Source organism: Megalobrama amblycephala, linkage group LG18, assembly GCF_018812025.1.
Source record: "Megalobrama amblycephala isolate DHTTF-2021 linkage group LG18, ASM1881202v1, whole genome shotgun sequence".
Taxonomy (NCBI): domain Eukaryota; kingdom Metazoa; phylum Chordata; class Actinopteri; order Cypriniformes; family Xenocyprididae; genus Megalobrama; species Megalobrama amblycephala.
The window spans coordinates 4,298,530-4,313,167 of record NC_063061.1 but is presented as its reverse complement, the minus strand read 5'-3'; the positions used below and the strand labels follow the sequence as shown (position 1 = coordinate 4,313,167).

At 37.3% G+C, this 14,638-nt stretch overlaps 3 protein-coding genes across 7 annotated transcripts in view; 1 reads left to right on the top strand and 2 right to left on the bottom strand.

The window, feature by feature from the left end:
• Nucleotides 1-3,452: 3,452 nt before the first annotated feature.
• On the bottom strand, nt 3,453-5,372 carry LOC125253403 (PWWP domain-containing DNA repair factor 3A-like). Its single transcript, XM_048167354.1, has 7 exons — nt 5,176-5,372; nt 5,049-5,093; nt 4,836-4,900; nt 4,445-4,649; nt 4,153-4,341; nt 3,905-3,993; nt 3,453-3,799 (listed from the first exon to the last, which is right to left on the bottom strand). Exons 1-7 carry the CDS (start codon nt 5,182-5,184, stop codon nt 3,709-3,711), a joined length of 693 nt encoding a protein of 230 aa, XP_048023311.1. The 5' UTR covers nt 5,185-5,372; the 3' UTR covers nt 3,453-3,708.
• A 92-nt stretch (nt 5,373-5,464) lies between these two features.
• Nucleotides 5,465-12,039, bottom strand: LOC125253402. Its single transcript, XM_048167353.1, is given in 17 exon segments — nt 5,465-5,767; nt 5,918-5,995; nt 6,077-6,157; nt 6,302-6,349; nt 6,474-6,593; nt 6,859-7,025; nt 7,203-7,262; nt 7,351-7,992; nt 8,174-8,315; nt 8,408-8,489; nt 8,491-8,557; nt 8,735-8,839; nt 8,968-9,172; nt 9,289-9,428; nt 9,574-10,911; nt 11,124-11,295; nt 11,907-12,039. Coding segments are annotated over 17 exon segments (3,675 nt in total). The 5' UTR covers nt 11,934-12,039; the 3' UTR covers nt 5,465-5,566.
• Nucleotides 12,040-12,221: 182 nt separating this feature from the next.
• Nucleotides 12,222-14,638, top strand: part of LOC125252132 (protein NLRC3-like) — a 236,639-nt gene continuing 234,222 nt past the window's right edge. For 3 of the 5 annotated variants that reach the window (XM_048165179.1, XM_048165181.1, XM_048165178.1), the window contains exon 1: nt 12,222-12,417. The gene's annotated coding sequence lies outside the window, so the exon portion shown is untranslated. The remainder of the gene's footprint in view (nt 12,418-14,638) is intronic. The other 2 variants (XM_048165183.1, XM_048165189.1) reach the window with 2 other exon arrangements.

Genomic DNA, 14,638 nt, shown 5'->3' with positions numbered 1-14,638 from the left:
TGTCACGATCACGTCTGTTCCTGTCACATCCCGGACTACATTTCCCATGATCCTCCATTGCTCATCACCTGCACTCACTTCACAATCACTCCACACTAATCACCACACCCAGCTGCCACACATTACCTGGACTATAAAGGACTCACACACACACCACCTCACCGCGAAGTCTTGATTACCCAGTGTATCATCTCCGAGCGTTTATATTCCTGTCTGCCTGTCTGTTACCGTTGCTGCCTGTTCCTGTTTCTTGACCCGTTGCTGCCTGTCCTGACCCTTGCCTGGTATACCGTTCTGTGTGTGATATCCGCCTGCCTCGATCTACTGCCTGTACCCTGACTACGATTCTGCCTGTTCCTTACTGTTCCTGTTTGTTCCTGTTTTGACCCTGCCTGTACGACCACTCTCACTTGTAAATAAATGCTGCACTTGGATCTCCCGCCTGAGTCTCCATTCGTTACAAGAGGAATGTGAGAAGCTTTCATATGGACAGGACTTTAAGCAGTTTATATTCAGCAGAAGGAAAAAACAGACATTATATGTATTCAAGAATCCTTTAGATTTTGTTTTTTGTTTTAATGTAGCAATAAGAGAAGACAGGGTGGAGGTGGAGGGTGTGTCACGTTTATTAAACAAGAGATTCCTCACTGGATTATAAGTTTGGGAACAGGAGTATGTGGTAATAGAGGTTTGGGAAGAAGAAGAAATTTGCAGTCATAAATCATTATAATCCATGCAAAAAGCTTGATTTGAACAAAGTTGAAGGATTAGAGGGACAGGATAGGAATAACATTTAATGGTGCAGGGATTTTAATGCGCACAAGACATGGGGAAGTAAAAAAAAAAGAAAAAAACAGATAATAATGGCAATTTTCCCTCCTTTGATAAATTGTGGATTATAAATCACTGTTCTTCTACAAATGAATTTGTACAGAACAAATAATTATCAGTTTTCGATAATAAAAGAACAACACGTAAACAAACAAACAAACACAAACAATGTGCATAAGCATTCTACAATGACGTTTTGCTCATTGACTTCCATAGTATGAAAAAATAGGCTTATGATGGAAATCAGTGGGGACCAGAAATGGTTTGGTCACCGACACCAACGTTTCGATGCTTCTTTTGCGTTCAACAAGACAAAGAAACTCATACAGGTTTAGAATAACTTGGGGGTGAGAAAATGATGACAGAATTTTCATTTTTGGGTGTACTATCCTTTTAAGTCATGTAACTAATGTTAACCAATGAAACCTTATTGGAAAGTGTTAACAATGTCTTTTTATATGTTTTTTATTAATATTTATTTTCATTTTATATATATATATATATATATATATATATATATATATATATATATATATATATATATATATACAGGTGCTGGTCATATAATTAGAATATCATCAAAAGGTTGATTTATTTCACTAATTCCATTCAATAAGTGAAACTTGTATATTATATTCATTCATTACACACAGACTGATATATTTCAAATGTTTGTTTCTTTTAATTTTGATGATTATAACTGACAACTAAGGAAAATTCCAAATTCAGTATCTCAGAAAATTAGAATATCGTGAAAAGGTTCAATATTGAAGACACCTGATGCCACACTCTAATCAGCTAATTAACTCAAAACACCTGCAAAGGCCTTTAAATGGTCTCTCAGTCTAGTTCTGTAGGCTACACAATCATGGGGAAGACTGCTGACTTGACAGTTGTCCAAAAGACGATCATTGACACCTTGCACAAGGAGGGCAAGACACAAAAGGTCATTGCAAAAGAGGCTGGCTGTTCACAGAGCTCTGTGTCCAAGCACATTAATAGAGAGGCGAAGGGAAGGAAAAGATCTGGTAGAAAAAAGTGTACAAGCAATAGGGATAACCGCACCCTGGAGAGGATTGTGAAACAAAACCCATTCAAAAATGTGGGAGAGATTCACAAAGAGTGGACTGCAGCTGGAGTCAGAGCTTCAAGAACCACTACGCACAGACGTATGCAAGACATGGGTTTCAGCTGTCGCATTCCTTGTGTCAAGCCACTCTTGAACAACAGACAGCGTCAGAAGCGTCTCGCCTGGGCTAAAGACAAAAAGGACTGGACTGCTGCTGAGTGGTCCAAAGTTATAGTTCTTAATTGGCCAGAAAACTCGCCTGACCTTAACCCCATAGAAAATCTATGGGGTATTGTGAAGAGGAAGATGCGATATGCCAGACCCAACAATGCAGAAGAGCTGAAGGCCACTATCAGAGCAACCTGGGCTCTCATAACACCTGAGCAGTGCCACAGACTGATCGACTCCATGCCACGCCGCATTGCTCCAGTAATTCAGGCAAAAGGAGCCCCAACTAAGTATTGAGTGCTGTACATGCTCATACTTTTCATGTTCATACTTTTCAGTTGGCCAAGATTTCTAAAAATCCTTTCTTTGTATTGGTCTTAAGTAATATTCTAATTTTCTGAGATACTAAATTTGGGATTTTCCTTAGTTGTCAGTTATAATCATCAAAATTAAAAGAAATAAACATTTGAAATATATCAGTCTGTGTGTAATGAATTACTATAATATACAAGTTTCACATTCTGAATGGAATTAGTGAAATAAATCAACTTTTTGATGATATTCTAATTATATGACCAGCACATATATACTTGACATTAAATATCCATACTCTGTGTCTTTTAATAATTTGTTTTGAAACGAACATGAAGTGAATAATTATCTCATAGTCAAATGGAAATCAGTAACGTTACATTAGCCTAACTACATTGATCAAAATGAATATCAAAAAATGATCAGATCATGTATTTTTAGTAACTAAACAGGAATTGTTATTAAATATTGTATTTATATAAATCCTACCAAGTAGGCACAATAGTATGTTCCTGCACAACCGGAGGCTGCAGTTTCAGGACCGCAGATCTAGGACCGCAGTTCTAGGACCCTAGTTTTTCGTGACAGCGCCACCTACCGTACTGGATGATATAGCGATGGCTGCAGTTTCAGGACCGCAGTTCTAGGGCCCTGTTGGTAGTTTGTAGTCATGTTTGTATATAGCATCAATATATTAATCTCAGTAGTATTTGTTTTTAAATGTGATTTTTGATTCAAAATGCAGCAGAGGTTAATTACTAAGTGTGCTTTGAGTCACAATTTTAAATTTAAACATGAATTTACACAAAATATAAATGAAAATTGTATATCAATTTTAAAACAATTGTAAAAAATGGAGAACTTTAAAAGTCTTAGTCTCTTGAATTATACGGTATATTGATTAACCCCCTTAAAGTGAATTAGCTCATTATCAGGTAAGTTAAAGAATCAGCGTATGCAGTCACTAAATTACAGCCGATATTTTAAAGGTTGTTGAGAGGCAAGACAAGACACAAGAATGATTCACGAATGTTTATTTGTTTATATATATATTATATATATATAATATATATGTCATTTTTGCGACAACAGCACCAAAGCGAACCCCTTTTCCATCAGTTGCTGCATGGATAGAATGGCTGTAGGCTTCAACTCTAGAGAAAGATAGAGCGAGAGACAGAGACAGAGAGAGAGATAAATAAGAAACATTTGTTTAACATATTCAACTGGAATATATATGATTTAACACTTATGCACTGTTGGAGTTTTAGAGAGAGAGCCAAACAGAATATTCATGTTACTGACATCAAATTACAAACTTCAAATGTCTAAGTACATAAGAGCAATACCCACCAATTGAATGGTCTCCCTTCTTTCCTCAGTTGTTTGTCAATCTTTCTATTAAATTCTTCCACTTCACTGAAATAGTTATCAGAGAACAATCACTTTTTTGATAACAGAAATATCAGTAGCAAAAATGGTGCACTAGGCATTGTGCAAAAATAATTCATATTGTACTCTGACCTGAAATGATAATCTGGTCCAGAAAGGAAGACCTCCTCAGCCTCCTGCAAGGACAAATTCCGGAGGGCAGCCAGGGCATATATGATGGCCTATGAAAAACATTAATATAAATATACTGTTATAGCACTACTGAACAGCAAGCTATTAAACATGGGTCCATACACAAGTAGCACCAGCATGAAGTTTATACAGTAGCTTTTGTAAGTGCAGGAGCAGGACACAAACAAACATTACATGGACCGGCATACCTCCGGAAAAAGAACATCACAGATGAACTGCACTGCATCTGTGAAGCTCAATTCTGTTGGTGTTCTATCCAGCAATCCTCTCAGATAAGAAAACAAGATGTCCTGCTGTTCCTCACTGTCGAGGTAGACAGGCACCCGGGAAGAGGTTACCTTATGTAACCACTTAGAGGGCTTCCCGTTGAGTACACCCTTATGGACAAACCATGGTACAAAAACAGTTATTTATAAGAAATGTATACTTTTAAGATAAAGATACAATAATTTGCAGCATAGTTAAAAGATACAATAGTACCACCAAATGCTCCTCAGATCCCTGTAACTTTACTATAAAGTCCACCAGTCTCTTTTCTTCTGTGGTGCGGTCATCCACAGACTCAATGTGGACTGGGACCTTCTCAGAGACAGCACTCTGTCTTGGCACTCTGTAGACAGGCTGAAGTGTTCCTTGGACCAAGCTTCTGGCCTCATCAGTCCAGAAGGCAAACCGCTGACCATGCCTTTCAGACATTAAGAAGATTAATCTAAAGTACTGCATAGGCAAAAACTAAGGCATTTGGTGCACAAGTGACACACTCAAATGTCTAATTGACTGAAAGGTGTGGTTTAAAACTGTTTAAAGCACAGGGAGTTCCAGTCTGTTTGTACAGAAATTAATATACATATATTGTTTAGTGGTGTCATACCCTTCTATTTTGAAGTGCTCCATCAAAAGAAGACACCACCACTTTCGAATTAAAGGCATGTCCATCTGAAAGATGAGTGACAGTGATGAGGAGAATCTTTAGTTCATGATGTATCTATTTTCTTCATGACGAAGAGTGTACACACAGACAACATGTAAAAGTGAGAAATTTCCTTGTACATTTTTTTTTTTTTTTTTTTTTAAATCAACTAACCTCGTGGAAGTCAAACCCCACACCTGTCACAATGCAAAGGGTATACTGCAATAGAAAAGATGGAAGACATTTTATTCACAATGTTGACAGATACTTGTATATAGTTGACAAAAAATTGAGACCTTACCATAAGCATGAAAATCCCGCAGTCATTTCCAAAGGTTTGGCGTGGCAATCCCTAAAAGCAGCAAAAAAGGTAACACACAAGTCAAATAGATGAAAGCCACAGCCACTCTTTTAAATTATGACATGTACATGATATGCAGAATATGGGATATAATTATATTTGTTTAGAGTATCTAAATGTCCATTTATTAATCACCGCAATATCATGCCCAGTCTTTTCAGTCCAGCTCCCAGGATCTATTGTTTGTGCAAGATTCCTACAAAAAAAAAAAAAATGTAAAAATTAAAATGATAATAATGTAGCCAAAATATTATCAGTACAGGCTATAAGAACGTAGCCGAAATATATCAGTACAGGCTATAAGAACGTAGCCAAAATATAGCAGTACAGGCTATAAGAACGTAGCCGAAATATAGCAGTACAGGCTATAAGAACGTAGCCGAAAATATAAATTGTTATATGAACATGTCAAACAGTATGCCTCATTTGTGAACCTAAAAATGGCTCTGTACTCATCATCACCAAATCCAGACTCATGCATTGCATACAGTGAGTCTAAAAAGACAATCTCTCTCATGAGTGGCTTCATGATCTATAATGTGATATTTGGTAAAAGATACACAACATTTTAAAAGTCATTAGGACAAAAAGTAGAGCTGGAATTGACAGTTTGAACTTTCATGATTTAACAATTACCACTACATGTACTATCTAGAATCTTGTAACAGTACCAATCCCTTACACAGAGAACGAAGTGTTCTGGCCCATTTGAGTTGGTCCATGCTGGAAACACCAACAAGTCTTTCATGTCAACATCCTCCTAACATTAATCAAATGTCTTGTCATTATGCAGATCTACATTTCTGTAACCACATACATATTTTATTTTATGCATACTCACTGGAAAGTTGACAGCCATGTTTTTTGGTGTACGCTTCCATGTAGGAATTACGTACATGTCCTCTATATATATGTCTTTTCCCTATCGAAAAAACAAAAAACAAAAAAACAAAACTGAAAGCATGTAACTACTTTGAAAGTAGACAATAATATGAAAGAATACAGTAACATACAGTACATATGTTAATTTAGGCTTTAATCTTGTGTTTCTATACATGTCACATACATGTTGCTGAGCTGCTTCATGAATCAATTTGAAGCAGGCATTCCCAATCTACAAGAAAACAACCAAAGCAAATATCATAAAAAAAACAACAACAAAAAAACCAATCAATAAAAAAAAAAATACAAAAATGACTAATCCCCTCCTATTTTTTTACAAACTTCCCACTATGCACCTGGGAATCCATGTCTCTTTGTAACCCTAGGCTCCAAAACTCTTCACGGGTGAGACATGTGGGCCCTTCTTTTATAATAATTTCTGCTCCAGGCCGTCTCGTGTCCAGAACATAGCTGAGCTGTAAATAATTATTAGTACAGGAGCAAATATTCTTGCATTCGGATGGTTTACAATGACTTTAATATTTAAACCAGAAAGACTTAAAAACATGTAGATGATAAACTTTCACTATATCATGGTTACACTGTGCAATTACACAGTGGGTGACATGCACACTGTGGGGTGTGGCCTGTACAGATCATAGATCAAATATAGTTACACTCATAACTAACAATCAGATAACAGTGTGAGGTATGGCAAACAAATCACATTAATTAGCTTACCAGTTTGTCCTGGATAGGATTCAATTCTTTTTCCCAGGGCTTACACAGTTTTGAGAAGCCGAAGGGTGCTGGCTTTGGCGCAGCGAGGAACGATGGCATGGGCACAGTCTTGGGAGCTGCCTTGGGAGTGTCAAGGGATGCTGTCTTGGGCACTGGCTCTGCTGAAACTAAAGCAGAAAATGACCAAGTGTTCCTATTCATACAGGTCAGACTATGTTCAAAAAAGCTAAACCATCAAATGAAAGAAGTTCTTAGCACTGATATTCCATAAGCCTTTTGTCATACAGAAAAACATAATTAAGAATTTGACAAGAGAAGAGCAGAATGATTCCCTCATTACTTACCAGTTGGTACATCAATGCCCATTGGAACAGTGGAGACCTTCTCTGGGGATACTGGATTTACTAAAAATTAAATAATTATTTCAAAATTGAGCAATAAATGTGCTGCATTTAAAACAGAATTGCTTAAAAAGAAAAAAAAAATAATTACCCAACACTGCCTGGCTGTGCCTGTTCATTGTGACATCATTTCCAAAAGCCTTTTTTATGTTGCCTAGACGTTGTTCATTTCTGTACGTGTTATGATGGTGTATAATATTCCTCATAAGGAACAGATGTGTTGAAGGTAAAGCCATGTTTAAAAAGTAATTATTTTTCTTCATTCTGGAAAATAGCTGTTCTGCAACTTGACTGTTTACTTTTCCAGCCAGTTGTGGGACCGTGCGAAGCTTCCGCAGGACATCACGGGGATCTTTCGTATTGTCCTCGTGGAACCGATCATACAGAGCATAATGCTCTGCTGAACCAGTCACTGGATGGCCTTCAGGGTCTGGAATCATTTTTTTACAATTCAGCCAAGGTAGTGAGACCTTAAGTTTCCCATCTTTGGCTTTGGCTATGTTGTCTGGAGTTGGTGGGCTTAACCGTCCTTCAAAGGGTTTGAAAGGCAAACTTTCTGGTTCTCTAAGATTCATGTGGGTTGCTAACCCACGTGCAAAGTCATATATGATAACATTGGGCATGTGCTTCCAAGAAAGCAACATGTCTGCAAAGTCACGTGGGCTTTCTGCTCGAATGTTACACTTTATGCTGTACACAATGCCGCATGGGCACATAATTACAGCCCAACCACCTGAGATGGGGGGAAAAAAAGTTGTTTAACCAACTAAAAAGGGCTTCATCCGTACAGAGTACACTGAAAATAAAAGTCAGATAATTAAAGAGAGGCACCTTTGGAAGTTATTCTACCCAGGGGCAAACCCTTCAAAATAATGCTAGCACACACAAAGTAAACTATGTAAAATGTAGCCTACCTGAAGCAGCCCAGATCTTTTGAAAAACCTTGTTGTATGTCTGCCTTGACTTCATTTCATTTGACAATCTCAGAAGGAGGTCAGCTCGTGATCCAGACGAATCTAACCCACACTCCTTACATAATTTCCTAACCACCTGAACCTATAAAATAAAACAAATTAAATGTATGAGGAGACACGTTTTTGAAAATAATGGCAACTAAAAATAGAAAATCTAATGAATTGTGTTTTTACCTTCTGCTTGTATAGTTCCTCTCTTAGGCGGTCCTCTGTTACTGTCATTTCAGAGACCTCAGTCGGTTTTGGAGGAACATGTTTTTGGACCTATCCATGGTGCCCAAAAGTTATAACTTGGTGGGACTGTAAATGGATTTTTTTGTTGACCTTTGAAAATATGACATCAAATAACAACAAATAATTGTTAAAATAGCTTAATATTTACATAGTGATAAATGTAAACATATTATGTATCTATGTCCATGTTACTTTGTTTGTTTGCCACACAATTTTGCAGTCATTAAAAAAAAACACATTTAGAAATTGTTTGCTTGCTTGAATTACTTGTTACAAATCCTCGACCAATCCTCTCCAATGAAAGTGCCTCCCAAAACTTTTGCATATCAACCTCTCCGTTGAAGTCTTCTGGGGGTGTTGAAAGGTCACTTACTAAAGAAATAATGTCAAAACATTACACAGAAGTCAAATGTTTATAGAAATTAAAAGCTGTGTGAAACTCTGGGTGTATTTGGGTGAAAATACTAGAAGATAACACTTTTCAATGAAAGCATGCTTACCTGACAAATGGAAGGCCCCCTTCTTATGGAGGTCCATGATGACAACCGGTGGATGGTCCCCACAGTTCACGCAGGAATACTCATAGTCATGTTCTGTAAGAGCTTCAAAGTGAAGATATCCTTGCATAATCGTATCAGCTGAGGGAAACTGCACCCCCGTAGTCCTTTCCAAATACTCCACCACTCTGCTGACAGCAGTATGGACCTAAGAAAGAAACATAATAATGAAAAAACAATTATACCATACATTTTTAACTGTACATTTCCCCCCACAAAAGGACTGAATTACAGACTATACTTCAATTAAGATAAAAAAAATACCTGTAGCATATTCCTAATAGTTATGCATAAAGGGAGGTCAAGGAGTATCCGATCATTAAAATTGTGTATGCCATCTTTCCACTCTTGGTAGCGAAAGTAGGCTCCACACTGATGACAAGACTTACAGTAGGTAGAAACATCTGGAAATTCAAAGATTCAACAAAAATCACAGTTTCCAAAACATTGAATGATTTTTAAAAGTATCCCAAATCTCCCATAGCAGATTTAAATTTTAATAATAATAATAATAATGATGATAATAATGAATATACATTATGGAATTACCTTGAACAATACGTGAGCTGGTGAGGATTTTCGCGTTTTGTGTAATAAGGACCGGGTCACTAAGGGGTACATTGCCAGGGCAGTGCTGACACATCATCTCTTCTGGAATTAGATGCCTTGGGTATTCCTTTTCCACTGATGGAAGCCGAAAATGTTCAGGAAGTACAACAGGTAACTTTTTGTTCTTCAGAATATACTGGACCATGACTTTCAATTGGTCATCTTTTGGTGGATACTTTATGTCACCCAGATCAGCCTCATTATCTCTGTTTTCATCCCCTGCTGATGTTAGGACTTCCACTTCCTCAGTGCTCCGCACTTTTCTGAAAAGTTCATGGTGTGTCTGAAATAAGTGCCATTTTCCTATATATTTGTGTATGCATGATCTCTTTGTCCGATGACAAGGACAGTGCCATGCATTTTTTTTTGTGTCATATGACACAATGACCCTTCCCAATCGACTGTAATATGACACTGTAGGCTCATAAATAGAGATGTATTTCACTGACTGAGGCATTCCAATTTTGCAGTGCACAGACAAAGGTACATGGTTGCTGTTGGCAAGGTTTTGCAGATCAAGGCAAACTTTCTTTTTATCCTCACCAAACCACTTGCTCTTCACCATTTCAGTAAGTGTATCTTCACTCAGTACAGGAAAGGAAGCATAGGATGAACAGTATGTTATTGATTTAAGGTGTATGCACTGATATGCTTTCAATCCACTCCTCCATGCCAACTCCATGTTCACCTGGCACTCAGTGGATTCACAGTAAACATGTTGATCTTCCCCCCATATCTTATTTTGAACATGCAGAGGTATGCTGGTACCATGAAATGATTTGTGGACGATATAAATTCCATTCTCCAGATCGATACATTCATTCTGAAGGTGGGAGGTTGCTGTGATGTCCTTTTGTTTTCTTGTGTGCTTCCTTTCTATGTGCCTCTTTAAATTTGTCTTGTGCATGAGTTGGTGGCATATGGGACACTTTTTCTTTAGTTTTGTCTTCACACAGACCCTTTGCATCTGTTCACTTGGGGTTGATGGCAGAGTGGTGGTGGTTGTAATTGCTGGATCTGGCATGGTGGTGGTTTTTGTAATTGGATCTGGGATGGTGTTGGTTGCTGTTGTTGGAACTGCCAACTTGATCTTTTTTGGAGATGGGATGGTTGTCAATGTCAGAGCTGGGATTGTGTTGGTTATGTCAGGGTGCTTCTCCTTGCACGAAGACAAGTGTTTAATGAAATCAGATTTACGTAACAGCATTGACTGGCAGTGGATACAGTGGTAATGCAACTGTGGTCGGCAATGTAACCCACATCTGTGAATGGTATACCCTATAATGGTATAACAAGAGCATTGAATAGATCATATATTTCAATTTGTAAATTATGTAAACCCAAAATTTGAATTAGGTGTTTGGTTTTCAAAAACAAATCAGAGAGCTTTGATTCACTGCTCAAATGGAACTGATCATAAAATACATTCGGCTTTTAATGCACATTTTAACTCCAATTGCATTTCCTGAGGGAATGTATGAAAACTTTACCTTCATGGATAACTGCACGATTGAAATGGCTCTCTAAATGGGTTCTGATCTTGCTCAACTTTGATGGGTGGTACAAAGCTGAACTACAGAACGGGCAGTGAAAGTCCTTGCAGCATGTGGTGCATCTCTTCAATTCGGGCAGGGATCTCCCTTTTTGGATTGTTATATGCATCTTGAAAAAGAGAGAGCCTACTTGTTAGAATATTTTAAGATCATGAAAATATCCCTAGTGCCTTTTTTAATCATCTGTCCTACAATGAGCCTAACCAAATCCATAAAATCACTTCATATTGGCCATGCAGAACAACACATGATAACAATGGACTGTATGTGGAGTAGGCCTGCAGATTAGGCCAAACGCCTCTTCATCATTGCAAAACAATGCCAAAACAACAGGCTAAAACACAGTGCAACTAGGCAGTTTAATTATGAAAGATATTTTATACTTAAATATGGTAAAACAACGAATATTAAGCCACTATTCACACTAATACATTAAGCTGCAGGTAAATCTTACAAACCTTACATCAACCATGCTCTTGTCATCTGATAAGTTTAATTAATGTGCTGCTAGATTCACTTATAATACTTCGTCATTAAAACTCAACAAGGATTTATGAAATCATGGCCACGAATTAACATCGTAGTAATTAATAAAACTAGCTCACAAATTCTTAATTTGGTGGGAATTAATTATTAATTCATAGTTAGCAGTTCTCAATATGTAAACTTCGCACCGTTTAAACGTTATAAAATAAAACTTAATTAAATATCGGTACTCACCGTCTGATTGCTGTCCACGTTGTCCATCTTTAATTAGTGTTGATCCAGTACGGTAGGTGGCGCTGTCACGAAAAACTAGGGTCCTAGAACTGCGGTCCTGAAACTGCAGCCTCCGGTTGTGCAGGAATACCCTTCTCAAAATAGCTGGTATTACAACAAACAAAAGAAAATTACAATAAACTGTAGGTGGCGCGACTCTGTGGTTTGCCTTCATTTCCGGCCTGTGACGTGTGCAGCTCTCTCTCTCTCAAATAGAAAGTGAAAGTATCGTCCCCCGTCGCCATTTTAAGTTAGTAAAATACAAATACGACACAGAAAAAATGTGTGGCATGTATGGACGTTAGACGTTACGTGTACAGACGATATAACGCGTAATTGCGTGTAATTTCATGTCCTGAAACGCGTGTCTGCAGCTGAATACTGTCATAATGTAACAGCTGAGCTCTGCACTGCAGGATTGTTCGAGTGTTTGAGGAGTTTATCACAGACTGTGTGCGTCCATTCGACTAAAGTGAGTTCAGTATCATTCCTTACATGTTTAAGATTGTTTTAAGAGGAAAGGCAAAGGAAAGGATGAACAACAACAACATGTCTCAGTTATTAATATGAGAGAGTTAAAAAGATCATTAGCTAAAACTAGGAAAACAAGCTATATCATGTTGAAACATTTAAGTATAGAGAAGGTAAGGAGAAGTTGTTAATGTTATTTAATAAAGTATGGAAGAAGGGAAACTCCCTGAGAGCTGGAAGATGGACCAGGAAAGGATGTTAGTAAAATCCATCAAACTACAGGCCTAAAGTGTTGACTTCACATATGTGTAAACTGATGATGATCAATGAGAGTTTAATGTGTTTCTTGGAGAAAAGAGGCGTGATAACTGAATCTCAGAGTGTATTTAGGAGAGGAAGAGACAGAATGGAGCAATGTTGTGTTTAGAGGATGAAGGAGGAAAAGCCCAAGTAAATAAAGAGTGTGTGGTGCAGTATTTTTGATGTGAAGGCATATGATATGTTATGGAGAGAGGGGCTAATGATTAAACTTCACAAGATGGGAACAGGAGGGAAAGTTTTTAACTGGATCATGTATGTAGTTAAGAAAATGCAAGAAGGAAGACAACAAGCTGAAATGTGGGGGAATTAATGGGGGTTAAGTTTTCTGTGGAAATTTCATAAATGATTTTCTCAAGAAAGAAAGAGAAGATGATAATCTGAAGGTATGAAATAATTTGGAAACATTATGAGGTTTCTTGCAGGAGTAGAATGGAGAGTTTATATGTTGCCCTGATAAAGTCAAGACTGGATTATGGGAGTGTGACATTTTTAATCGACAGCAAAATCTGTAATATCGAGGTTTCTGCCAGACCGCCTTCCTTCAACTTACGAAGAAAGTGTAATGCCTGAATGCTACGGCAGTTACGATTTCTTCCTAAGTTGAATACGAAAGGCGGTCTGGCGGAACATAGTTATTTTACTTTATATCTTGTTAAATAAGGATATTTTTTTTACATTAACACATTGCTTCACTTCAGAATGACTTTATTAACCCCTGGAGCCGTGTGGAGTGTGTTTTGCTTTGGATGGATGAACTTTCTTGAGCTTCATACTCGTTTTTTCCCCATTCACTGACATTATAAAGCTTGGATGCGTCTGGATATTTATTAATATAACTCTGATTGTGTTCATCAGAAAGAAGAAAGTCATTTACACATAGAATGGCTTAAAGGTGAGAAAAGCTTGGGCTAATTTTTATTTTAAAGTGAACTAATCCTTTACAGGAAGTGGAGTAAAGAGTGTGTAGGAATGCAGTAGGGGTGTAATTGTTACTCATGGTTCAGTTTTATCACAGTTTTAGGGTCACGGTTTTGGTACAGTTCTGTATGTGCTATATTCAGGACAACTGTCAAATAAAAATAAAGAAAATAAGAACAAATAATCAAACTACAAGCAACAGCATTTATCAATACAATAGAGCAAAGATTAAAAAAAAAAAAAAAAAAATTAGGTAAGTAGGTTAAGTAATCAAATGTAAAATAACATTGCTTATAATCTTCACTGTATAAATTAAATATAGTTTAATCATTATTAAAATTACAAAAGCTGTTCAGCCAAGAGCAGAGTAAGCAGGCACAAGTGGCAGCAGAGCAGAAGCAGTGCGTGAGCGTGAACTGCAGCTCAGAGCGATTAGAGTATATGATCGAGGTGAGTGTTTTGGGTAGGGTTGCACCAGCCGTTCGTAAGTTCTTTCTTAAATTGGAACGTAAAGTCCACACTAGTGGCTCAGTAACTACTAGCTAGTTTGTAACTAACTCTGTACTTTATTCGGTTGCACCATTTGTTCTTAAGGCAGAACGTTGCTAGTAGCTCGTAAGGTCTCCGTAAAGTAATGCGTAGTCGCATAATATGATGTTTACCCTCAGTGATCCTTCAAATACAGGAGCAGAAGTTGTTGAAATTCCGTGAATTTAAGTTTATCCTTCATTCTGACTTATTTTGCCTCACGTAGCTAACAGTAAAAATAAGTTCCCATTAAATATAAAAACATTTATGATTAAGGCTATTATATGTAAATAACATTCAGAAACTGTATTTGAAACGAAATTAATAAGGATCAATAAATAAATACTGAAACAACAACAACAAAAACATAAGAAATTACATTTATTGATTATGACTGATTTTATTTGACATGCACAACACGGAGTGATAGGACCGATGCACACAGCGGCGCGCTG